The sequence below is a fragment of the Trichogramma pretiosum genome, unplaced genomic scaffold (assembly GCF_000599845.2).
Source record: "Trichogramma pretiosum strain Unisexual culture from Peru unplaced genomic scaffold, Tpre_2.0 scaffold46, whole genome shotgun sequence".
NCBI classification, from domain to species: Eukaryota; Metazoa; Arthropoda; class Insecta; order Hymenoptera; family Trichogrammatidae; genus Trichogramma; species Trichogramma pretiosum.
Window position 1 is genome coordinate 45,151 of NW_019641609.1, and position 23,580 is coordinate 68,730.

At 38.8% G+C, this 23,580-nt stretch overlaps 2 protein-coding genes across 3 annotated transcripts in view; one reads left to right on the top strand and one right to left on the bottom strand.

Annotated features, from left to right (window-relative positions):
• LOC106654479 (cubilin homolog) overlaps nucleotides 1–17,661 on the top strand; it is a 53,196-nt gene extending 35,535 nt beyond the window's left edge. For both annotated transcript variants that reach the window (XM_023458494.1, XM_023458495.1), the window contains exons 8-30: nucleotides 2,770–2,977; nucleotides 3,061–3,423; nucleotides 3,482–4,228; nucleotides 4,293–4,523; nucleotides 4,585–4,916; nucleotides 4,999–5,158; nucleotides 5,223–5,453; nucleotides 5,518–5,603; nucleotides 5,668–5,891; nucleotides 5,971–6,177; nucleotides 6,241–6,376; nucleotides 6,449–6,782; nucleotides 9,605–9,787; nucleotides 9,846–9,999; nucleotides 10,071–10,251; nucleotides 10,313–10,718; nucleotides 10,782–10,984; nucleotides 16,280–16,360; nucleotides 16,457–16,521; nucleotides 16,599–16,839; nucleotides 16,909–17,071; nucleotides 17,145–17,389; nucleotides 17,458–17,661. In XM_023458494.1, coding sequence (XP_023314262.1) covers nucleotides 2,770–2,977; nucleotides 3,061–3,423; nucleotides 3,482–4,228; nucleotides 4,293–4,523; nucleotides 4,585–4,916; nucleotides 4,999–5,158; nucleotides 5,223–5,453; nucleotides 5,518–5,603; nucleotides 5,668–5,891; nucleotides 5,971–6,177; nucleotides 6,241–6,376; nucleotides 6,449–6,782; nucleotides 9,605–9,787; nucleotides 9,846–9,999; nucleotides 10,071–10,251; nucleotides 10,313–10,718; nucleotides 10,782–10,984; nucleotides 16,280–16,360; nucleotides 16,457–16,521; nucleotides 16,599–16,839; nucleotides 16,909–17,071; nucleotides 17,145–17,389; nucleotides 17,458–17,604 — 5,328 coding nt within the window. In that variant the 3' untranslated portion in view covers nucleotides 17,605–17,661. The remainder of the gene's footprint in view (nucleotides 1–2,769; nucleotides 2,978–3,060; nucleotides 3,424–3,481; nucleotides 4,229–4,292; nucleotides 4,524–4,584; nucleotides 4,917–4,998; nucleotides 5,159–5,222; nucleotides 5,454–5,517; nucleotides 5,604–5,667; nucleotides 5,892–5,970; nucleotides 6,178–6,240; nucleotides 6,377–6,448; nucleotides 6,783–9,604; nucleotides 9,788–9,845; nucleotides 10,000–10,070; nucleotides 10,252–10,312; nucleotides 10,719–10,781; nucleotides 10,985–16,279; nucleotides 16,361–16,456; nucleotides 16,522–16,598; nucleotides 16,840–16,908; nucleotides 17,072–17,144; nucleotides 17,390–17,457) is intronic.
• Nucleotides 7,172–8,649, bottom strand: LOC106654947 (myoneurin-like). Its single transcript, XM_014375109.2, has 3 exons — nucleotides 8,578–8,649; nucleotides 8,398–8,509; nucleotides 7,172–8,318 (listed from the first exon to the last, which is right to left on the bottom strand). Exons 1-3 carry the CDS (start codon nucleotides 8,610–8,612, stop codon nucleotides 7,758–7,760), a joined length of 708 nt encoding a protein of 235 aa, XP_014230595.1. The 5' UTR covers nucleotides 8,613–8,649; the 3' UTR covers nucleotides 7,172–7,757.
• Nucleotides 17,662–23,580: the final 5,919 nt, after the last annotated feature.

The following is a 23,580-nucleotide window of genomic DNA, read 5'->3' on the forward strand; positions in this document are numbered from 1 at the left end:
TCATAAAAAAAAAATAAATAATGTGAAATAGTTGGATCAATTGGTCAAATCAAACTATTTTCACGCACATTGATAATTAGCAATCCAAAAAACGTGTTTTTAAGTAGCGAAAATTGGCACATAGGAGCTTACAATCGAAATAAACATGCAAAATTATACATGAAATAATGTTATTATTACAAAAAACTGCAAAAACCTATACCTATTGTGGAATTAGTTGATTCTAAATCCTCAGTTTCCACGGAGTCATCGTTTTCAATTTATAAACGTGGGATTTTATTCGCAATATGAATATATGATTCTGTAAATAAAATAGTGATTAAATTCTAGAAAACAATTATAACTTTTTCATTGCACTCATTAAAAAGTTATAGGTAAGATTAATTCTGAAAAAGGCTCGTATTTGTTGCATGAATCTCAAAAAAATGTTTGATAAGGCTGGCATTAAGGAATTTTTTGGTACAAACTTTTTAAACTTTTATCATTTAATTTTAAGGGAAGGTCATCAAGATCGACCGAAAAATCAATTGATTTTTGCATTTTGAACTTGCTTTTACTTTTAAGAATTCTCTCTTACAATTAGTATGTGAATTCAAAGTCTACCACATGAGAATCACATCATTTTTGGGCCAGTGGATGAAAACCTCCCCTTAAGTAAAAGAATAATTCAAAGTTATAAGAGTTTTCACCTCCTGGGAGTTTATTCAAGTAATTAACTTCGGGCTTTCTCTTAATTTTATATGTCGATCTCATGGTTTATCTTTTTATTATTTACGAAATATGAGTGTTCATCCCAGACATCCGATATTTTTGATTTGAACTAAAATAGGTTTTGGCTTTGATTTTTTTTGTGTTCACATTAATTGCTGCGCTGATCATACGATCACTAAATTTATAAGAGCCATTGTTTTCTCGTATATATCTTGCCAAATAGGCTGCAAATAAAACATCTCGAACGGTTTCAAAATAGAGCCGATTTCGTATTACGGTTTCTGCAAATTATATTTACTCCATAAGCGCTCCGCGCTAGCATTACTATTTGGTAGCAACAAAATAGTTAAAGCGAAATCACACAAGTCTTTATAATAATTATTTCTCGATACCTCTTGATAGGCTAATAATTCAATTCAAAACGAATCCACATCAGATTGTTCAGAGATATAACTTGGAAAAATATCCTCGCATAATGCCTGCCATTGGTTATTAATATGTTTCAGAACATCATTTGACTTTATGAATTGTTTATAAGCTGTACATAATTAATTTAAATTTGGAGCATAATTTTCATGGAAATTTTTGCTTAATGCATTTCTTGGGTGCAGCAGCGGTCTCAAATTAACCCATTAACGCGCAAAAGTGCAATTTTGTGCATGAATTTTCGGTTGTAAAAAAATTATAGATAAAGTTAAAATATTTTCTTGAAAATCCATACCCAGGGGTTTTTGAGTATGCTCTTTTAGTATCCGGTGTTATTTTTGCGATAAATAAACATTATCATCGTTTATTTTGCCATTAAAAACAAAAAACGTGATGTTTCGACTCAAAATTTTTTTTCGAAGTCGATTTTCTACCTTGCCTTGCCTTCGGAGGGTTCCCATAACACCAGAAATCGTGCACTTTTTCTCTGAACCTTCAAAAAATGCGCTGCCGCGATTTTTATCTAGCCCCTATATTTCTAAAATGGCTAATTTATACCGAACAGCGATATGAAAATTGCCTTATTTTTTATTTGTAAATTATTGACTTTATAAAAGAAAGTCATACAATGAAAAGTGTTCAAATTTGTTCAAAGAATAGATGTGAGTTTTTTTTAGAATTTTGTAATAATTTTTTGTAGAATTTTTCAGATTTTTTTGGAACATTTTGGATTATTTCGACAGGCCGGGAAATGGTCGTATTTTTCGAAATTTTCAAAGTGGTCTGAAAAATTCTGAAAAAAATCACACGTATTCTCTGAACGATTTCAAATAAGTTTTTACACTCCAAATTGTACTTTTGAGTTCATATTTAGCGCATGTAAAATAGGTTCTGAGTAAAAAATGAGTGAATTTTTATACCACTGCCCGGTATAAATTGGCCATTTTAGAAATATAGGGGCAAGATAAAAATCGCGGCAGTGCATTTTTTGAAGGTTCAGAGAAAAAGTGCACGATTTCTGGTGTTATGGGAACCCTCCGAAGGCAAGGCAAAGTAGAAAATCGACTTTGAAAAAAAATTTTGAGTCAAAAAATCACGTTTTTTGTTTTTAATGGCAAAATAAACGATGATGATGTTTATTTATCGCAAAAATAACACCGGATACTGAAAGAGCATACCCAAAAACCCCTGGGTATGGATTTTCAAGAAAATATTTTAACTTTATCTATAATTTTTTTACAACGGAAAATTCATGCACAAAATTGCACTTTTGCGCGTTAATGGGTAAATTTGAATGATATGATAGCCAATAGCACAGCTCTATATCGTCTTTCATTTCTTATACAACTTAAATTTAACGCAAAAATGTTACAACATTTTTTCTCGTTATTTTATGAAATATCGATGCAGTCAATGTAAACGAAGCAAAACTATGTCACTATAATTATATCATCAAAGAAATTACTCATACTTTATCTCGTTTTAATGAGTAGTAAACATTTTTCTGTCAATGATTCAATATTACAGAAAAATGAGTTATTAAAAATTAGTCTCTGGTACGCCAAGCACCATACAAAGATCTAGTACGATATAAATTATTCATTTTTTTCACCGAGTCGTATGAATTTTCAGTTCTACGATGGATTCGACAACGACGCACCCAAGCTCGAGGAGCTGTGCGGTATATCGATTAGCCGCAAACCGATCGTATCCAGCGGTAACGTCATGTACATCGAGATGGAGAACAACTTCAATACCCTCGGCAATTGGTTCCACTTGAAGTGGCTCAAGGTACCGCGAAAAACGATGACACCCACCAACATCGAGGACCAAGTCACTAGTACGCGCACTATACTCTCGAATCAATTTTCAATTCCAACGCGTCGGTCCTAATTATTAACTTCGTTAATTCACACTTTGCAGAAATCGGCAACGACACGACCGTCATCCTTACCAAGAGCAACGCGTCGTTCGCCTTCCGATCGCCGGGCTATCCTCTGGGCTACAACAACAGCATCAAGTACACGTGGAATTTCGAGGCGCCGTACGACACCCACATCACCCTGAAATTCATCGTGCTCGACATCGAGCAGACGGAGAATTGCCTGGCCGATCACGTGCTCGTCGATACGAATCCCATGTCCAGCGACTCGTCAAAGGTGCAAAAATTCTGCCTGTCGAACGCTACCATGAATCTTTACACGAGCACGAGTAATTTCATGAAAGTCACGTTCGAGACCGATGCGGTCGAGACTAAAACGGGATTTTCAGCAATAGCCTACATCGGTAAGTTGGAAATTTTCACCCATCCAGGATCGTCTTAAATAAAAAATAATTTGTGCAGTGTGCGGCGGTCAGATCGAAAGATCGAGCGGAGCCATATCGATCAACAACAGTCCCAACGAGAAGATCGACATGTACGTGCGCAACTGCGAGTGGGTCGTGAAAGTGCGACCGGGCAAGCGAATCACCTTCCAAGTCGTCGTCTTCGAGGACCCGACCAAGAAGAGTAACGCCCCAGCGGACGAGACCAGGCCCTGCCGGGCCAACTATTACATCCTGCAGAACGGCGGCTCGGCGGATTCTCCCTTGCTGGGCGACGGCAAGTACTGCCGCGCTTGGTCGTCGGACAGCAGCTGGCGCAACACCAGCTCGAATCAGCTCTTCGTCAAGCTCTCGATGTCCCAGTCGAATCTCAAGTTCAAGCTGGTGTTCCGAGAGCTCGGCTACGACTGCGGCGGCAACTTCGAGCTGTCCAAGCTCACGAGCATCAAGCAGGAGATCAGCTCGCCGAATTATCCCAACATACCACATCCTCATACGGAGTGCACCTGGACGATCATGAGCCTGGACGACAGTCGGCTGTCGATTCACTTCACGGGCCGATTCGATTTGGCCTTCTCGGTGGGCTGCGAGAAGGAGTACGTGGAGGTGCGCGACGGCGGGACGGAATTCTCGCCGCTGCTCGGGCGCTTCTGTCGAAACACCCCTCCGAGCACGATAACTACACAGGGCAACATCATTTACGTGCACTACTTCACCGACGTGCCGGAGCCTCGCAACGGCTTCAAAGCCATGATCACTACCGGAGGTAAGGGTTTTTTTTTTAAAATTTCAACTGCACCATACAATAGTCACGCAATTTTCGTCTGTAGACGTCTGCGGAGGGATCGAGAGGGAGCCACGGAGCGGCGTGATCTCGTCGCCGAATTACCCGGAGACCTACGCGACCAAGTCGAACAATTGCAGCTGGCTGATCGTGTCGCCGTCGGCGATGCAGGGCGTGCAGATCCAGTTCGAGGACATCGACCTGCCGAGTCGTCGCAACTGCAGCGAGACCGACCACGTCGCCATCTTCGAGAGGAACCTCGACGACGCTGAGAACTGTGAGCTAAAAAGTACAACCACTTCTCGACAATACGATTTTATCCTCTAAATTTATTACAGTTACGCTGATCGGCACGTACTGCGGCCGTAAATCACCGGGCCTCATACAGACGAGCTCGCGCACCGTCCTGGTCGAGTTCGAGAATTCGTTCGTGAACGCCCGAATGCCGGCGGCGCGGGGCTTCCGGCTCAACTACACCTACAGCTTCCAGAAGTGCGGCGGCCAGCTCAGCGGCGCCGGGGGCTACTTTCAGACCACCGACTATCCGCGCGTCAGCGGCTACCAGTACTGCTCCTGGCGCATCCAGGTGCAGGAAGGCTATCGGGTCTCGGTCGATGTGATCGATCTGGATCTGAGCTACAGCCGAGTCACCGCGGGAAGTCATCTGTCGGTAAGCTTGCATAATCGCTGTACTTGAAACTCGATGACGTTGAATCGCGAGCGCTATCCGTTTCGTGTGATCTATCTCGCAGTTCCACAACGACCCTCACTCCATGACGACGATAGCTCTTGTACGCAATTCCACGCAGTCGATGACGGTGTCGAGCACATCGAATTACATGAGCATTTACTACGTCTCGGTGGGAGGTCATCGAGGCATGAAGGCCAAATTTACAGCTAAATATCCCGCGCGTAAGTACACACCAAAGAAAATTAAAATTATTTACGAGGATCAAGACTATCGAATTCATTACAGCCTGTGGAGGAAAGCACGAAGACTGGCAAGGTATTCTTTCGAGTCCATCGAGGCGATCCTCGGGCACAAATTTCACCACGTTTTTCTGCCAGTGGACCGTGAATTCTCCTAAGGTGGAGAACAACGATACCGGAGGACCTTCGACGTTGTCTCTCTCAGCTTCTGGATTGATTAGCAAAGATACACCCACGAAATTCTGTCCGGGTTACTTCAATTACGTCACCGTGAGAGGTAATTGTCCAAAAATTGTTTCAAAACAGTTGGAATCATTTTGAACGACTTTTGAATTTTTTAGGAAACGAACCCATCGCCAAAATATGCGGAAACTTCACGAAGACTCCACTGACCGTTCTCAGTCCTTATAAATCGCACTCGATCACGGTAAGATAATCGCCCTCGAAAGTTAAAACTATTATCTCAATTCACACGTATTTTCGTCCGATAGGCTCTCAGCGGAACTTTATTCGCGTCGAATTTCAACATCACCTACAAGTGGCACAATTGCGGCGGTATACTGCATGGTCCTTCCCACGTAATCGAATCGCCCACAAATGTCTCTTATCCGGTCTACTGCGCTTGGAAAGTCAAGTACCCTGAGACCGAAACGATATCGGTGTCGTTCGACGAGATGAAACTGGGCTCTTGCAACGAGTCTTACCTGCACATTACGTGAGTTAAATACAAGTTTTTTATTGACTACGATTATAAATCGATCGAGGCTGAAAATCGATAATCATAATCATGACAGATCGAGAATCTACAAGTCTCCGACGTTGGGCATGTACTGCGACGACAACGGCAAATCGGCCAAGAATTTCGACAGCCCCTCGAATCAGCTCTACGTCCAGTACTACGCCGCCGTTCCGGGTAAATCGTTCAAAATCTCGGTGAACGTCGATTCGACGAGTTGCGGAGGGCTTCTGAAAGGAAGAAACAAATTGATTCGATCGCCAGGGTAATTTTTTCAAGCTTAGACGATTGTCCGTTTTACTTCGTATTTATCGATCGATTTTATTAGATTTCCATCGGCCTATCCGAGCAATGTCGAGTGCGTCTGGGACATAGTGGCCAAGTCTGGATATCACGTCGGTCTCGCGTTCGTCGAGAGATTCAATCTCGAAACCAGTGAAAATTGTCAGAACGACTACGTCGAGGTGAGTCGTGAATCGATCGGTCATCGACGAAATCACACTCGTCACAAATAATACTCATGCCGTTGCACACAGATTTACGACTGGCTCGAGGACCCAAACAACGGAACGGGTGCCTGGAAGAGTCTGGCGCGAGTCTGTGGCCGAAACTCACCGGACAAGCCGTTCAATTCGACCGGCCCCAAGATGCGCGTCAAATTCGTGTCCAACTCGGCGATCGAGGCCGACGGTTTCAAGGCCATCTGGTCCTCGGTCTGCGGTGGCGTCTACGAGGCCACCGAGTCGTTGCAGTACATCGAGTCGCCGAATTTCCCCCTGGTCTACCCGTCGAACAGCTTCTGCAATTACACCATCGTGGCGCCCGACGACATGGAGATCACCGTTAACTTTACGCACTTTGCGCTGGAAGGTAAGAAAAATATTGAGTTGCTGATATATCCTCTTTTTAAAAATGGACGTGCAAAATAACGTTGATAGTTTCGAAGCAATTTAGTTCCTATTTATATAGACATAAAGTGAAAAATAAAGTTTGATGTACCTGGGTTGAGTGAAGTATGCTAAAAAGCAATCATATAATTTGCAATTGACCCTGAAAGGTTTCAATAATCTATTATAGCTTTACAATAAATAATGTGCTTTGTTTTCTCCAAAATTTTATTGAATATTTTTAAAAATTAAACTTTGTTTTTACAATATAAGATAATACTGAAAGAATTTATGAAATTTATTATCTTTAAAATTTTTAAGTTTTCTGAAGATATATTTTTGTTAAGTTGTAATACGTGAGTGATGCATCGAATCAATGTCTCATCCGCCGATAGCATGTTTGAGGTAATGCTTACTTTTAAAATACCATTATGCACTGCATTAATGTGGGCTTTGATATTACGTCTGTGAGCAAATGACTTGCCACATATATTGCAAGAATTTTTGACACCTTTGTGTACGGTATCGATGTGACTTTTGAGATTACTCTTCTGGGTGAATGTCTTGTGGCATGTATCACGTGTATGTTTCACACCATTATGTGCCGTATCGATGTGGGTTTTGAGATTACTCTTCTGGGTGAATGTCTTTTGGCATATATCACATATATGTTTGACACCATCATGTGCCGTATCGATATGATTTTGGAGATCACTCTTCCCTGAAAACTTCTTACCGCATGTATCGCACGCATGCCTGACATCTTTGTGCATTTTATCAACGTGGGTCTTGAGACTACTCTTGCATAACGTCTTTCCGCTCATATCACATGAATGTGAGATATGCACCGAATCAATATGGGTTTGGAGATAGCCCTTATGCGCGAATGTCTTTCTGCATATATAACAAATGATATTATTATTTACCTTATCGATATGAGCTTTGAGATAACCCTTCGTTATGTATTTTTTCCGCATATGTGACATGCATGCGGGACACCATTATGCACCGCGTCAATATGGGCTACATAACCTGTTAGTGAAAATGATTTTCCGCACATATCGTACGTGGACGTGATTTTATGATGCACCTTATCGATGTGGAATTTGAGATGCTGACTTTGAGAAAATGTCTTGACACATACATCACATGCATGGGTTGTATCACTATTCATCGTACCTACGTGTGTTTTGAGGTTATGTTCATTATTTAACTTCTTTCTAATTATTCTTCTTTTATCTAGTCTGGCAAGTTCGCATTCGAAATTCAAATTTGATTTTTCTGCATCCCCAAAAAATGTCTGTTTCTCTTCTTCCACGTATTCTATTCTGACTGCATTTTGAATTTTGTAACCATCGCTATCTTTTACATTCCGCAAATGACTTTGAGAATAATCGTCAATTTTTTCATGTACTGACAAATTCATTTGGGGTTTAAGGTTTTCACACTCAAATGTTATTTCCACTTCAATATCAAGTTCACTTTCACGATGTTCGTCACATTTTCGAACTGTTTGGTTCTGTCGAAAAATCAAGGTTTGAAAAAATTATTGTTAAAAACAAATAAAATACGATTTAAAAATAGTTATCATCACTTACCGAACTTTCTGGTGGAAGTAGTAAAAGTTGTAAGTTTTTAAGATCCGGTTTCTCATCAATGATCCCAGAATCATTTTCAATAAGCAACGCATAACTATGTTCCTCTTTCACTCTGGAATAAGTTCAATAAAATTGAGTATTAAATCACATAATATTTCATTATCATAAAATGAAAATTACCTGATAGCACAATTATATGAATCACTGGGTTCCATCGTTCTCACTTGAAACTTCTTCGACTATTAACCTCTCTGTGTTGATCGAGCAAACTACGCAGGAAAATTGTCGAAGCGTGCAGAGATCCGGGCTCGTTTTTTGTTGTTTACGTATAGTGCGTAGTATGTATGAAAGACCTTTCCATATTTTAGCCAGCACAGTGTTTTGCCGTGATGAGCTGCGTGGAGTGATCGCATAATAAAGGTGCAACTTTTCAGATCGCTTTTTGACATTCTATCCGTGATCTAACTTGTCATGATAGTATAACAATGTACGCATTGACAAAACATCTTTACTTTTTTTATATATCATATTCGTTATGCGTAAATATGGCTACAAATATAGTATAATTAAAAGAAGCTGATAATAAAGTTATTAACAGAATGATCAATGAATTAGAACACACTGTTATACAATGTTGATGGGTTTATTTCGATTGCATGTGTCTATACATTTTAGTTAAGTTAAAATTAGACTATAAAAAAAACGATAGATTCTGTTCTAGTTGAATCCTCATTGTTTACAACGTCTTTCCTTTGTGTCATGTATTATATGCTTTTTAAGTAATCATTAATAACGATTTTAATCTTTACTGTAATACTAGTAATTTTTATATTGACACAGCTCGGAAAATATTCTTGTCCAAAAATTGATGATTTAGTCAAGTTCATAATGTGAGGTAAAATATAAAAATCAATTTTAAAATGTCCAACCAACTTTCAGATTCACCCCATAGCCAATCAAATGCTGGAATAGCGTCTAGGCAGGCGTTTATCAAGTCTTAAAAAAAATAATATTGACAAATAATTTTATAGTACTTTGATAAAGTCAAAGTAAACGAAGAAAAACTAAGCCATTTTATCTATGTAATCGAAGAAAACACATTATTTTTTAACTGAAGTCCAACGAATAATAAAAAAATTTTCATCTGTAATATATTGCGCCAAGAAAAAAAGCTGTATCATTTTTGTAACCCGATGAAACCTTGCAGGTCGAGACGCGGAATGCCGATACGACAACTTGACCATCCGCAGAGGTCAGTTTGAACGAGAAAAAATTTACTGCGGCGACAACGGTCCCGAACAAAAAAACGCCCCCGGCAGGCTGGTAATAGTATTTCGCTCGGACAACTCGATCGGTCGTCAAGGATTCAAATTTCATTACTCGTTCAACGGTAAGTTTCGAGAAAAGTAAAACCGGACAAACTATACATATTTGTTGTTGTTGTCAAGATTGCGGAGGTACCATCACGTCGCCTCGAATGATAAAGCCCTACATGGAGACGGGCTACGGCTTCCTGAACTGCATTTGGGTGGTAAAAGCTCCGTCGGACAAGAGTGTCGTGTTGCGCGTTGAAGAATTTTACATCAAAGAATGGACCACGAAGTAAGCGATCGATTCCCATAATTAGACACTTTTTAACTGGGAGAATTTTCAAGTTTCGTGTCTGATTTCAGGTGCGATGCGCATTACTTGCACGTGTTCGAGGGTAATTCGACCGAGCTGAAAAATCGGAGGGCAGCTTTTTGCAATGACGCCGGTGGTATTTTACCAGTAATTCAGTCTATCGGCAATGTGATGACGATCGCTCTTAAAACTTTCCCTTACGGCACCGACGTGGATAAATTCAAGGCGGCTGTAAGTTTCACTCTAGACAATGAAAGTAGCTCTTACACTGATAAAACAATGTACTTTTCAGGTATTTTTTGTCGACGGCCCGAATCAAGGATGCGGCGGAAACATAAACGTAGCGAGTGGCGCAGCCAGCGTTCGATTCAAAACGCAAAAAGCTCACAAGTACAGTCCGTTCGCCGATTGTCACTGGTTGATCGTCGCACCGGAAGAGCATCAAATCAAGTTCACCATCGATAAGATGGACGTGAAAACTACGATAAACGGATCGTTGGTCGAGAAGGCCGAAAATTGCAGCAGCGACTACTTGGAGCTGAGAGACGGTGGTCCGTTCGCCAAGGTGATCTTCAGGATCTGCGGAAGTCAGGCTCCGCCGCCAGTAGTGTCGACGTCCCATTTGCTCTTCATTAGGTTCGTCTCGGACGGCATCCACGAGGGACTCGGAGTCGAGGGATCGCTCAGAGCTCTCGAATGTAAGTGACTCGGTCAAACGTAATACGAACGAATGATTTTCTCAATCGAGCTTGATTTTTCAGCACCGTGTGGAAAGACGACTTTGGACATCAGGAATTATACGCAAGTACTGACCTCGCCGCGTTACCCCGACAATTATCCAAGTGCCGTGAGCTGCAAGTGGACTATAAGGACGAAGGAATCACTGCTCATCACGTTCAAAGATTTCGATATCAAGGACTCGAAAGACTGCAGCGAAGATTACTTGGAGATTAGCGACGATAGGGTGAGAAAAATAGTTTATTGATCCAAAAAAGTTAATCAGTTTAATATCTGATCTTCGGATTAGTCGAGCAATTTTTGACTCGACTTGAAATGAATAGGGTAAAATTACTTAGATAATTAATAAATTATTTAGATCAAAATTATATAGATAAACACGAAATTACGACGCCCTCACTTGCGCTCAATCGTGGGTTTATGACAATGATAAAATCAATGAGTTGCAATCGTTGAAGTTTTAATGAACAAAGTGAATACATATTTCGAGGTAGTATAATGATTTTACTTGTATAAATGCAATTTTTGTTACTTGTCAATCATTTATTTTTAAAAATTAATTTCTAAAGTGGTTTAATATTTACAAAATATCAGCTTAGATTTATACAGATGATACGTATCCAATACGTAATTGATTACAATGAAAAAAAATCAAATTTGATTACCTTGAAAACCCGAAATTTTCATTGATACACTTTTATCTCATCTCGACTATTGAAGACAGACATTTTTAAGACTTCTTTATCTAACAAGTATCAAGAAACATCACAATAAAATTATTGTTTTTTTAACATTCGTTCAAATGTACAAGAATCGAAAGAACGGGTAAAAATATACCCTTACAATAGATAAATCGCATTTGGTTGACTGTCCCGCGACGGTGATTATTCGATTACGATTTTATTCTTTGTTTGACTTTGTGTATGTTCACTTACGCGAGTTGATGGCAGTTTTTATGCATCGTTTGATTCATTGCTTTGTAAAGCATTGTTCTCTGGAATAATAGCCGCCAAGCAAATAATCAATAAATTCTCGTTGGTGAAGTCATCGTCGATGATCATATCGCAGCACTCAGCAGGCAGTCGCCACCCAATCATGTTCCTGAAATAACACAGCGCCCATTTCCGGAAAAATTTTCTCGCCATTATCTCGCACATGTGCATAACAAGAGGCTCGTGATAATTTTCGGGCAGATGCTCCCATGGCCTGCTCGGCCCCGCGAACTTGACCCAGTCCCTGTACGTGAGTAGTTTCGCCGCCTCTTCGGGTCTCTCCTTGACCAGGTTTTTGAGCCACAGGTTCTGCTCCATATCGTCGGAATTGAAATCCGCATTGACACTCCACCATTGCGCTTTCGCCACGAAGTCGTTGTCATTGTGCCAACTTTCGTTGAAAGTCGCCGACCTCTTGATCAATCTGTGCTCATCGAACAGTCTCATGATTCTAAGGGCGTTGCCGTCGTCCAGCTCGTATCCTTGTTTTTCAAGACTTTCGATCAAGCCCACAACGCCACACGCCAGTCTCAATTTATAATTGCACGAACTAGCTTCATTCGAGTTGAACTGCTCGGCAAGGTGACTCGTGAGAAAATCGTAGCCAGGAAATACAGCACCGTGATCCAAGAGCTCTTCGGCCGCACCCGTCAAAAAATTCTTCAGAGCCAACTGTAAAGGTGTCTGTCCCGACCTGTCCTGGGCTTCGATCTCCACTACTAGCTTCATATCGTCGATGATCTTGAAGAATAGTTTCGCTAATCCGTAATCGTCGTACTTGAAATGGCAAATGATGTGCAGACACGTCGATCCTTCTGCATTGGTTAAAGTCGGGTCCGCGCCTCTCCTCAGCAGCACTTCGGGCTCCTTCCTGTTGCCGCAAGCCAGAGCCAAGTGCAACGGCGTATTGTGCCCGTTGTCCCGGGCGTCGATCTCCACCCTCCTCTGCTTCGCCTCGTTTGTCTGGAAGAATACCTCGGCCATGTCGCTATCCGTGAAATTGTATCCTCGACAAATGAGGTGCAGAGGAGTCAATCCGTCGCCGTCGGCCAAATTCGGATCCAAGTCGTGCAATAGCAACATCTTGGCAATGTCTTCGTGGCGGTTTTTTAAAGCTAGATGCAGCGGCGAGTCACCCGACCAAATGCAATTTTGATCCTGTCCGCTCCTGAGGAAGTTCTCGACGGCGTCGTAGCAACCAGCGATGCAGGCTATGTGGAAATGCGTCAATCCAGACTCGTCGGTGTAGTTCACGTCGAATCTGTCGTAGATCATAAATAGGTCCTCGATCAAGCTATCTCGAAAATCTTGTACGTTATTGATCGCCTTGTGCAGCGGCGTGTAGCGATCCGACAGAGGCTTGCCATCTTCTCCAAGGTCGGGCACGTCCTTGACGCCGTTATGAGCGATGTTCGACACGATCGTTTGTCCTATAGAGGAATACCTATAATCCGACATAATATTTACCACGTCGAAGAGAAACTGCTCAATTTCTTTTGGCGTGAATTCTTCTATGAATCGAGAAATTTGGCCTTCCAATTCTGTCCTTATGACATTGAGTCGACGTATAAAATTTTGACTGTCCGTGGACATCTTTTTGGCCGGCTCGCACTTTTTGTATTACGAAATAATTTTTACTTCTCTTCACGAGAATCACTGGCGGCAGTCGATGCGAACTTGTTGAGTTTGATTTGCGAGACACGCCGTAATTGGTACTCGACTGATCGACGTACGGTGCGGGATTGTAGCAATGTTATGGTCGATTTCTCAACTGTCACTTTCTCAAAGTAACACAGAGCCAATCGCCCAAGGAACAATGTAAACATGCGGAACGACACGACGTGCGATGAGAAGTTTTGGAGCAACCGATTAAACGATGCTCGATATTATTTTACGATATGTCGTCGGCCCGAAAATTTACTCTTTCAAATTTATGTAGTGGTCGTCGTTCAATGCGGATGCCTTACACGTCCCGATGACTCGAAAGAGATGCATGACGAATCAAAGCAACCAACCGTTTGCATAGAGAGCCTGTGACAGCTTTTTTGTGCTTTACAAACTTTCAAAAGGATTTTACACGAATATTTTTCTGTCATGTAAATACTACAAAGGCCACTAGTGTGGACAATCGCTGTTTAAAACCAAAAATGCTGGTGTTATATCTGCGATGATTTGCAGCAGCTCGACTGACAACCCAGCCCCCTGCGGGGACGATTTCAAGCACTATATAGCTTCGGTTATTTTATGCATAACGATGGAATATTTTTTTCAGGTTTCAAAATATATACTTTTCGTTTGTTGTATTAATAATTTTTTTGAATATTTCAAAAATAATTATGGAAGGAAAGCAGTTAAGATTAAATCTTTATTTGAAAAGTCACACGCCGAAAATGAAAAATGTTTTTTTTTTTACAAAAATTCAGTTTCTTGTTTTTTTTTGTTAGGTACAAATGAATTTTTTGAAGTTTATAACAAGAGTAAAACTAGGAGTTGTCTTTAATTTTGTTACTTTTTCAATGTTAAAATTTAATGAATAATTGCCAACGAATTGACAGCGTCTTTATTATGGCATAATGCGCTAGCGATGTGCCATGTCAATATGAGCTATGAGATTTCGCCTCTGCGCGAATGTCTTTCCGCATGTCTGGCATGCATGGGTTATACTATTATGCGACAATTTAACATGCCTATTTAGATGAGATTGAAATTTATATTTTTGTTCACAGAAATCACACGCATAGATGATACCTTTGTGCAACTCCTCTACATGGAGCTTGAGACTATTCTTCTTCGAAAATAACTTGCTGCATATATCACAAGCATGAGTAATTTTATTATGCACAGCATCAATATGTCTTTTAAGATAAACCTTCCATGAAAACTTCTTTTCGAATGTGTCGCATGCATGTTTGACACCATTATGTGCCGTATCGATATGATTTTGGAGATGAATCTTCCGTGAAAACTTCTTACCGCATGTATCGCATGCATATGTGACACCATTATGTACCGAATCGATGTGGATTTTGAGACTCTGATTGGTTGCGTATGACTTTTCGCATATATCACATGTAGGTGTGATACCATGGTGCACCGAATCGATGTGGACTTTGAGATAATCTGTTCGTGCGTATGACTTTCCGCAAATATCGCATGCATTTGTGACACCATTATGTACCGAATCGATGTGTCTTTTTAGACTACTATTGTCTGAGAATGTCTTTTGGCATATATCACATGTAGGTGTGATACCATGGTGCACCGAATCCGAGTGGATTTTGAGATTATTTTTATGGGAAAATGATTTTCCACAAATGTCGCATGCATGTGTGATTTTATTATGCACCGACTCGATGTGACTTTTGAGATTACTCTTCTGGGTGAATGTCTTTTGGCATATATCACATGTATGTTTGACACCATTATGTGCCGTATCGATATGATTTTTGAGATTACTCTTCTGGGTGAATGTCTTTTGGCATATATCACATGTATGTTTGACACCATCATGCGCCGTATCGATATGATTTTTGAGATCACTCTTCCATGAAAACTTCTTACCGCATGTATCGCATGCATATGTGACACCATTATGTACCGAATCGATGTGGGTTTTGAGATTATCCTTTCTTGTAAATATCTTTTGGCATACATCGCATGCATGTGTAATTTTATTATGCACTGAATCGATGTGATTCTTGAGACTCCGCTTGGTTGCGTATGACTTTTCGCATATATAACATGAGTGGCTAATACAATGATTTAATGATTTGGCATGCCTACTTTTACTACTCCTACAGTTTCTACTTTAATTATATTCTGAGTTTTATGATCATCACCATATTTTTTAAACTGACAGTGATTTTGAGAATAATCCTCCATTTTTTCAACTACTAAAAAATTTATATCGATCTTCACGTCCATACATTCAACATCAATTTGTATGTCGTCAGGTTCATTTTTACTATTTACGCCGAATTTTTTAAGCGTTTGAGTCTGTAAAAAAAATAAAGAATCGAGGTTTAGAATTTCGAATATAAACAACGACATTACAATTTGCACATATAATTTTCAACACTTGCCGTATTGGTTCGCAAAACTCTTGAATAACTATTATTTTCAGAATCGGCTGTTTTGTCAATTACTTTATAATCATTATTTTCAGATATAAAATCGTCAGCAGGTTCTTCTTTCACTCTAAAATAGATTCAAAAAGATTAATTATAATTTCGAAATAGATCCATACTTTCAAACTTATAAAATAAAGTTACATTAAGTAATATTTACAAATTGTGGTTTAAAATTTGAACTTATTTCAACGAAGTAACATCGAGTATTTATGTACTATCGTAGAAAATAAACTATCGATCTGTCTCGTCATGAATAACAATCATTTTTCAAATAATATTTCTACGCAAAGAAATTAAATTCGAAAACATAATTGTACAGTGCGCACAAAGGGCGCCAAAAATGATGTAATAACTAACTATTTAGTCCACTTATTCTGACTGCCCGATATTTATTTGCAGTCCAAAAATGTCGCAAGTGGAGGTTTCGGAGAGAATCTGATCGCTGGTGGAGTTAAATACCAACCGAATGACGTAAAAATGGTAAGGCCGCCTGATCGATCTAACTGTATTGAAGCATCAAACTGAAAATGATTTTTATTTATCTGTTTAATTTCTTTCTAATTCGTCGTTCGTCAGGCGAGTGTACAAGCCCGAGCTCCGCACAAATACTGCGGCTCGGAATTACCGCATGACTTTTTCAGGTGAGCCAATGTTTTTAACGAGCCAATTTAATCTCGATTTCTTCATCGATCGACAAAACGACTCGTCTATTTTTCAGCGACTACGTAGCGCGCGTCGAGGTTCATTACAAAGTGACAAGCCCCCAGAAGGGCTTCAAACTCGAGTACGGTGAACCGCCGTGCTCGCAGAATTACACGGCGCTTCAAGGAAGAATACGTCTGAGGAAGTTCGACGATTGCCGGACGAACATTCGAGTGCCGGACAACTACACCATCAACATTTATTTCCATCACTTATTGCTACCGTCGACGAAGAACTGCTCCAAGTGCGCCGTGGAGGTAATATGTTGATTCAAAAGTCTTTGATTAGTCTGAAAAATATTTTTGAAAACTTGATGACTTTGTCAGATTCGAGAGGGAGGCTTCAACGGCAGCATCCTCGAAACCATCTGCAGCAAATCGGATCCGGATCCGATCTTTAGTACAAGCAACAGCATCAGCATTCGTGCTTTCAACACTCTGTTCCGAGGCTTCTCTGAACTCGACCTTACCTACACATCGACCAAAGATGGTATAATTCAACACTTTACTAACGTTTCGATTCGAAAAATCGATCCTAATTTGTGTTTTTGTGTTGCATGCAGGAAGAGGCTGCGGAGGCAGGATATACAATTACGGTGGTGTCTTCAGTTCACCGATGTATCCCCATCCGTATCGTCAGAAGAGCGTTTGTACTTGGGAAATAAGCGTACCGCGAGGCATGAGAGTGACGATTCGCTTCGACGTCTTCGACATAGGCTCGAAACGTCTGTGCGAGACGGACAACTTGTCCATCGCGGAGATGCAATCGGACGGACAGAAAAACGTGTTGATCACTTATTGCGGCGAAGTAAGTGTATTATTGCGTGGGTTAATTCGAATTCTCTTTATAATTAAATATTTTCTGTTATTTTCAAGGACGTCCCCGCTGTTTTCGAGGCTCGGAGCGATCGAGTTTTTGTAACGTACACTACGAGCGTCAATAACGGAGGCGCCGGATGGCTCGCTTATTTCACCACTGCATCAACTGGAAAATTAAATTCTTTTGGCTTGGAAACGATATGATGAATGTTTTTTGCACACGTGACCGTGACACGATGAAATTTAATAAATTGACTTGAAAATTTTTAGGCATTAGATTTATTTTGCATTATTTGTATTTGGGTAGTGTTAATAAATATTTCATTAAAGTCTTTTAACATTAACACAGTCACAAAATTTCCAGTTATTTTTAATAAATAAATTTAGCTATTTGTTTTTTGCTTTTTGCATGCAAATTTATATAATGGGCTTTATGAACGATACATTTTTCATGAAATTAATACTGTAAACTTTACGCACTTTGCACTGGAAGGTAAGGAATCGTTATTTCAGGCATGAGTTGAATGTCCGTTTTTGAAAAAGTTTATGAGCTAATTAGCGTAAATAGTTTTAATTTTGTTAACTTTATAGTTAATAATGTGCTTCAATGTCCGCACTTGTGCCTCAAATATAATGCACAATGTTTATTGCGCTTTTATTCGTAACTAATGATTATCTATGTGGATTTTGAGATGACCCTTCTGTGTAAATATCTTGGCACAAATAGTACATGTATGTCTGACACTATTATGCAGCGTATCGATGTGGACTTTGAGATTATCTTTTCTCGTAAATATTTTCCCACCAGTATCGGTTTCGGCATTTGTGAGTGACTATATGTGATATAGTGTGATCTCAGCTCACTCCCGAGCAGATTATATACCAGAGTGTGTATGTGTGTGTGAGTATCAACATTATATTATGTGTGATTTAAGCTCACTTCGAGCAGTTTATTTCAATATTAAGTATTAAGACAATTCATCCGGACGACAAATCATCCCGAAAAAAAAATTGGGAATAAGTATAAATAAACGTTGGATACAAACATTGTGGAAGTAGATAACACTATGTATTATGTTATATTAGCACGATAACAAAAATAACAAATGAACAAGTCGAACGTAGAACAAACATAGATATAATATTTTCATACCAGCGGCCCGAAAGTGACTACTTCCCGGCCGCTGCGCAAAACGGGAAGAGCTATTTTCGGGCCACGGGGTATGAAAAATAGTATACAGGCCTAAGCCGCGAAAAAAGAAAGCCCCAGAGCACGTGTTTATCGGCCTCGGCTTCGCCTCGGCCACTAATTACACGTGCCCTGGGACTTTTCTGTTTTTCGCGGCCTAGGGCAGTAATATACTAATCGTGTTATCTAATTCCACAATATTTGAATCTAACATTTATTTATACTTATTCCCAATTTTTTTTGGGATGCCCTGCTTAGAAATCGGAATTAAGAAAGGAATTAGTTTTGGAAGTAAGATCTCAATTCCGAAATTAATTCCGAAATGAATTAAGATGTTGGTCCAATTTCGAAAGATACGAAATATAGAAATATAACTTTAGGCATGATTAAAAATTGTTTGCAATTCGCATTATTTCATGACTATAATATTGTTGTTTTTTTTAATTTCTCAAAGTATATTTTTTTCAAAATTTATTATGTAATTTTCATTTCTTTTTGATAATAGATTCTACTTTGCGTTATCATCATCGTCGAAAAGTTGTTTTCAACTCTCACTGAAAATTTTTTATAAAATGTTAATTTTTTCATATCTCGTTCGGCAAGTACTACTAAACCTCTTAACCCATTAACGACCAAAATGCTCGATTTTTTTGTTGGTTTTCGCAGCGATTTTTTTTGTAGTTTGAGGCCTCCAAAAAGTTTCGTATGGACCTGTTTAGATGTAAAATTTAATGTTCTTTCAGAAACTGAGCTTGAAATTTCGATTCTTTGCGTAATAAAAAAGTTATGGCTACTTATACGAAAAAAAACGTAAAATTTTTTGCCAAAAATCAAGTTTTTGATTTTTTTTCACCATGTTACCGTTAGGGAATCACGATATAAATATGATCAGGGGTGATCACGACTACCAAAATATCTTAGGGAATTTTTATGGAATTTTTGAACTCCTTTTCAAACTTTGGTTTTTTGCACTTTTTCTCTAAATTCAGTAGTTTTCGAGTAAAAATGAGTTATGTTTTATATGAATATAAGTTATTTTTTGTTTGAAGTAGTGGTTCGAAAATTCCATAAAAATTCCCTAAGATACTTTGGTAGTCGTGATCACCCCTGATCATATTTATATCGTGATTCCCTAACGGTAACATTGTGAAAAAAAATCAAAAACTTGATTTTTTGCAAAAAATTTTACGTTTTTTTTCGTATAAGTAGCCATAACTTTTTTATTACGCAAAGAATCGAAATTTTGAGCTCAGTTTCTGAGAGGGTATTAAATTTTACATCGAAATAGGTCCATAAGAAACTTTTTGGAGGCCTCAAACTACAAAAAAAATCGCTGCGAAAACCAACAAAAAAATCAAGCAGTTTGGTCGTTAATGGGTTAAGGGGACATTCCCATTGCAAATTGTAAAAAAAATCACTTTTTAAATTTTTTTTTTCTGAAAACTATAATTTTTATTCATTCCGGACCTTTTGGGTATTGTTTCTTACATATTAAACTACAAAAAAATTTTTTTTACGGGACTTAAGACCCATTTTGTTGGCTGTAGGCGGAATTTGCTGAAGTCCGTGTTTTGGCTCTTGGCAGCGATTGAGAAAAAATTACTGGTGCGATCTTTACGTTTAACGTTTCGTTTTAATCGTCACAACTTTCTCTAGAAGACAAACCTCTGAAAAATTGAAATTCTCAATCTTTATGATTTTGGCGCGAGTTTTTCTTAAAAAAATGCTCTTTTCGGTGGTTATGGAGGTGAATTCATCCCTACAAAAAGAATTGGGGATGATTTTTTCAACTTTTTAGAGGTTTGTCTTCTAAAGAGTGTTGTAACGATTAAAACGAGACTTTAAACGTAAAGATCGGACTAGTTGTTCTTTCGCAATCGCTGTCAAGAGCTGAAAAAAAGTAGTTATGAGAAAAACGCGTCAGAAGTTTTGTTCTGTACATATCGAGCATGCTAGACGATTCGTGTAATCGGGCATAACTTTTTTTCCTTTATGAATTTCGTTCGAAAATGTCAACAGGATATTTTCATAATGTTAAAGAACGTTTTAACGTAAAAAAAATGTATTGACTTTTTTTTCATTTTCAATAGGAATGTCCCCTTATAGTATATTTTGTAACAAGTGCGCGAAGCAGTTGACTCATCCAGGAGTTGTTTTCACCCGAGCGTAGCGAGGGTGCAAAGACTCCTGGATGAGTCAACTTCCTCGTGGACTAGTTGCAAACGATATTTTTTAACTCTGCTTTCGAGAAACTAGGGTTTTCTGACGCTTTAAGGTTAGAAAACCCGTGTTTCGCGCACGCAGTGTTAAAAAATTCATTCTTTCATCACGATTGATATACAAAAGCTCTGAATAAGTCAATGAACATATTAATGGATTGTACAAAAGTTAAATGTCATCATTCATTTAATTAAAAGATACGAAGGTTTGCAATGAATTTTTAAATATTTTAAGAGTTTTTTATTAGTATAATTTTATTCAATAATGTACAAAATTTTGGATCGCCTTATACTATCAGTAGTGCATCAAGTTCGGTACAGAAACCAAGTAATTACCGTTTACATTTATATTTACACAAACCCTTTCAATACATGAAGTTGGTATGGTCTCTATTTTCTGTTCAATTTTTGTTATCTTCATAAAATATTTTTTAACACTGCGTTTAACACTGCGTGCGCGAAACACGGGCTTTCTAACCTTAAAGCGTCAGAAAACCCTAGTTTCTCGCAAGCAGAGTTAAAAAATATCGTTTGCAACTAGTCCGCGAGGAAGTTAACTCACCCAGGAGTCTTTGCACCCTCGCTACGCTCGGGTGAAAACAACTCCTGGGTGAGTCAACTGCTTCGCGCACTTGTTACAAAATATACTATATAATTATTGTAAAGATTATCAACTTTTAAATAGTTAACATAAGAAATTTCATGCGAATCGTGACGTATTTCAAAAGCAATTATGCGAACATACAACTCGTTATCTAACAAAGCAAATGAATTATTGGAACGGTTTTCACGCATCAGGACTGATTCATAGAGACAATTATCTTTAACAATTTTCAAAAAATTTTTGCCGTTTTTCATGTCTCTTATAAAATTTGCTACACAACATTGCTCGATATCACGGAAATTAACAACAAGTTTTTCATTTTTTAGTCGATTGAAGTAAAGAATGTTATTGAATACTATTACATGTTGTGATTTGGACTTTGAAATATCGTTACAATATCTCATTACTTCATCCTCTGCTGTATTACATATGTGATTTTCTAGTACGGAAACGTTATGGCTCATTTTAATGAAACGCATTACTTGTTCTGGAAAATTTTTTGCACATTTTATATATTTTAGTATATAGTGATTTGCCGATTCAAAACTAAATGTTGAGATACTCCAAGCTGGTCCCGAATTTAAAATACTTTTGCAAGCGTGGAGTAATTAGTGGACATTAAAAGTCATTAGTCGAACGTCTTCGTATTCTCAGAAGAAGTCATTCGTAAGATCAGAGGCCTACCATATATTTCAATCTGTTGAGAGATCGCATAAGCTTTACTAAACCCAAATCTTTTGATACGCTAAGATAAAATTTCACAGGTCTCCTTCTCACTTACTTTTTAACAAATAAGCTGTTTCGTTAGCGAGCTAACTGAGAGAATCGATTTTGTACTTGTTTTTAATCGAGTAGATGTTTAAATATTTCCTATACTTTACAGAAGTACAGAATTGCCAGCTGCTCAGGCCTGACTAAACAACTTTCTCTTTTCGATTTCAGATGAGATTTTCCAGCTCAGAAGCCCAGCCCTTACTCAAATCAGGTGAGAGATCGCATGAGCTTTGCTAAACCCCAATCTTTTGATACGCTAAGATAAAATATATTACAATGAAAAAAAATAAAATTTGATTATCTTGAAAACCCGAAATTTTCATTGATACACATTGATCTCATCTCGACTATTGAAGACAGACATTTTTAAGACTTCTTTATCTAACAAGTATCAAGAAACATCACAATAAAATTATTGTTTTTTTAACATTCGTTCAAATGTACAAAAATCGAAAGAACGGGTAAAAATATACAATACAATAGATAAATCGCATTTGGTTGACTGTCCCGCGACGGTGATTATTCGATTACGATTTTATTCTTTGTTTGACTTTGTGTATGTTCACTTACGCGAGTTGATGGCAGTTTTTATGCATCGTTTGATTCATTGCTTTCTGAAGTATCGGTTGATTCATTGCTTTCTGAAGTATCGGTCGATTCATTGCTTTCTGAAGAATCAATTGATTCATTGCTTTCTGAAGCATCGTTTGATTCGTTGTTTACTGAAGCATCGTTTCATTCATTGCTCTCTGAAGTAGCGGTTGATTCATTCCTTTCTGAAGTAACGGTTGATTCTTTGTTTACTGAAGCATCGTTTGATTCAGTATTTTGATCACTGGCTACCAAGCAAATAATATGATATAAATCTTTGTTCATCAGTTGATCGATGATCATTTCGCAGCAGTGAATCGGCAATCGGCAGCGAATCAATACCATGAACGGTTCCAGGGCCTCTCTCTGGAAAAATCTTCTCGATATTATCTCGCCCAGGTGCACAGCACAAGACTGTTGATGAGTTATGGGCAGAGTCACCCATTGCTTGAGCGACTCTGAGAACTTGACACAGTCCCTGTACGTGAGTTGTTTCGCCGCCTCTTCGGGTCTTAACTGGAGCAGGTCGTACAGATACAGTTTCGGATTTTTTCTCAACAATATCTTCTTCGACCGCTTCACGAACTTTTCGCCATAGCGCAAAGACCTTTCAAGACCCGGCGACTCTATGAACAATCTGTACTTCGCGAACAATTTCGCGATCATTAGGGCGTATCCTTGGTCCAATTTGTAATTCTTGCTCTCAAGAAGTTCGACCATTACCATAGCGCGAGACGTTACTTTCAATTTATGATGAGATTCATCACTCACTCTAAATAAGCGCTTATCGTACTGACTTTCAG

Coding starts and splice junctions, on each gene's coding strand:
- LOC106654947 (XM_014375109.2), bottom strand. CDS start 8,612: ATGGAACCCAGTGATTCATATAATTGTGCTATCAG. Junction 8,510..8,577: donor TCATATAATTGTGCTATCAG/GTAATTTTCATT, acceptor AACTTATTCCAG/AGTGAAAGAGGAACATAGTT. Junction 8,319..8,397: donor TACTTCCACCAGAAAGTTCG/GTAAGTGATGAT, acceptor ATTTTTCGACAG/AACCAAACAGTTCGAAAATG.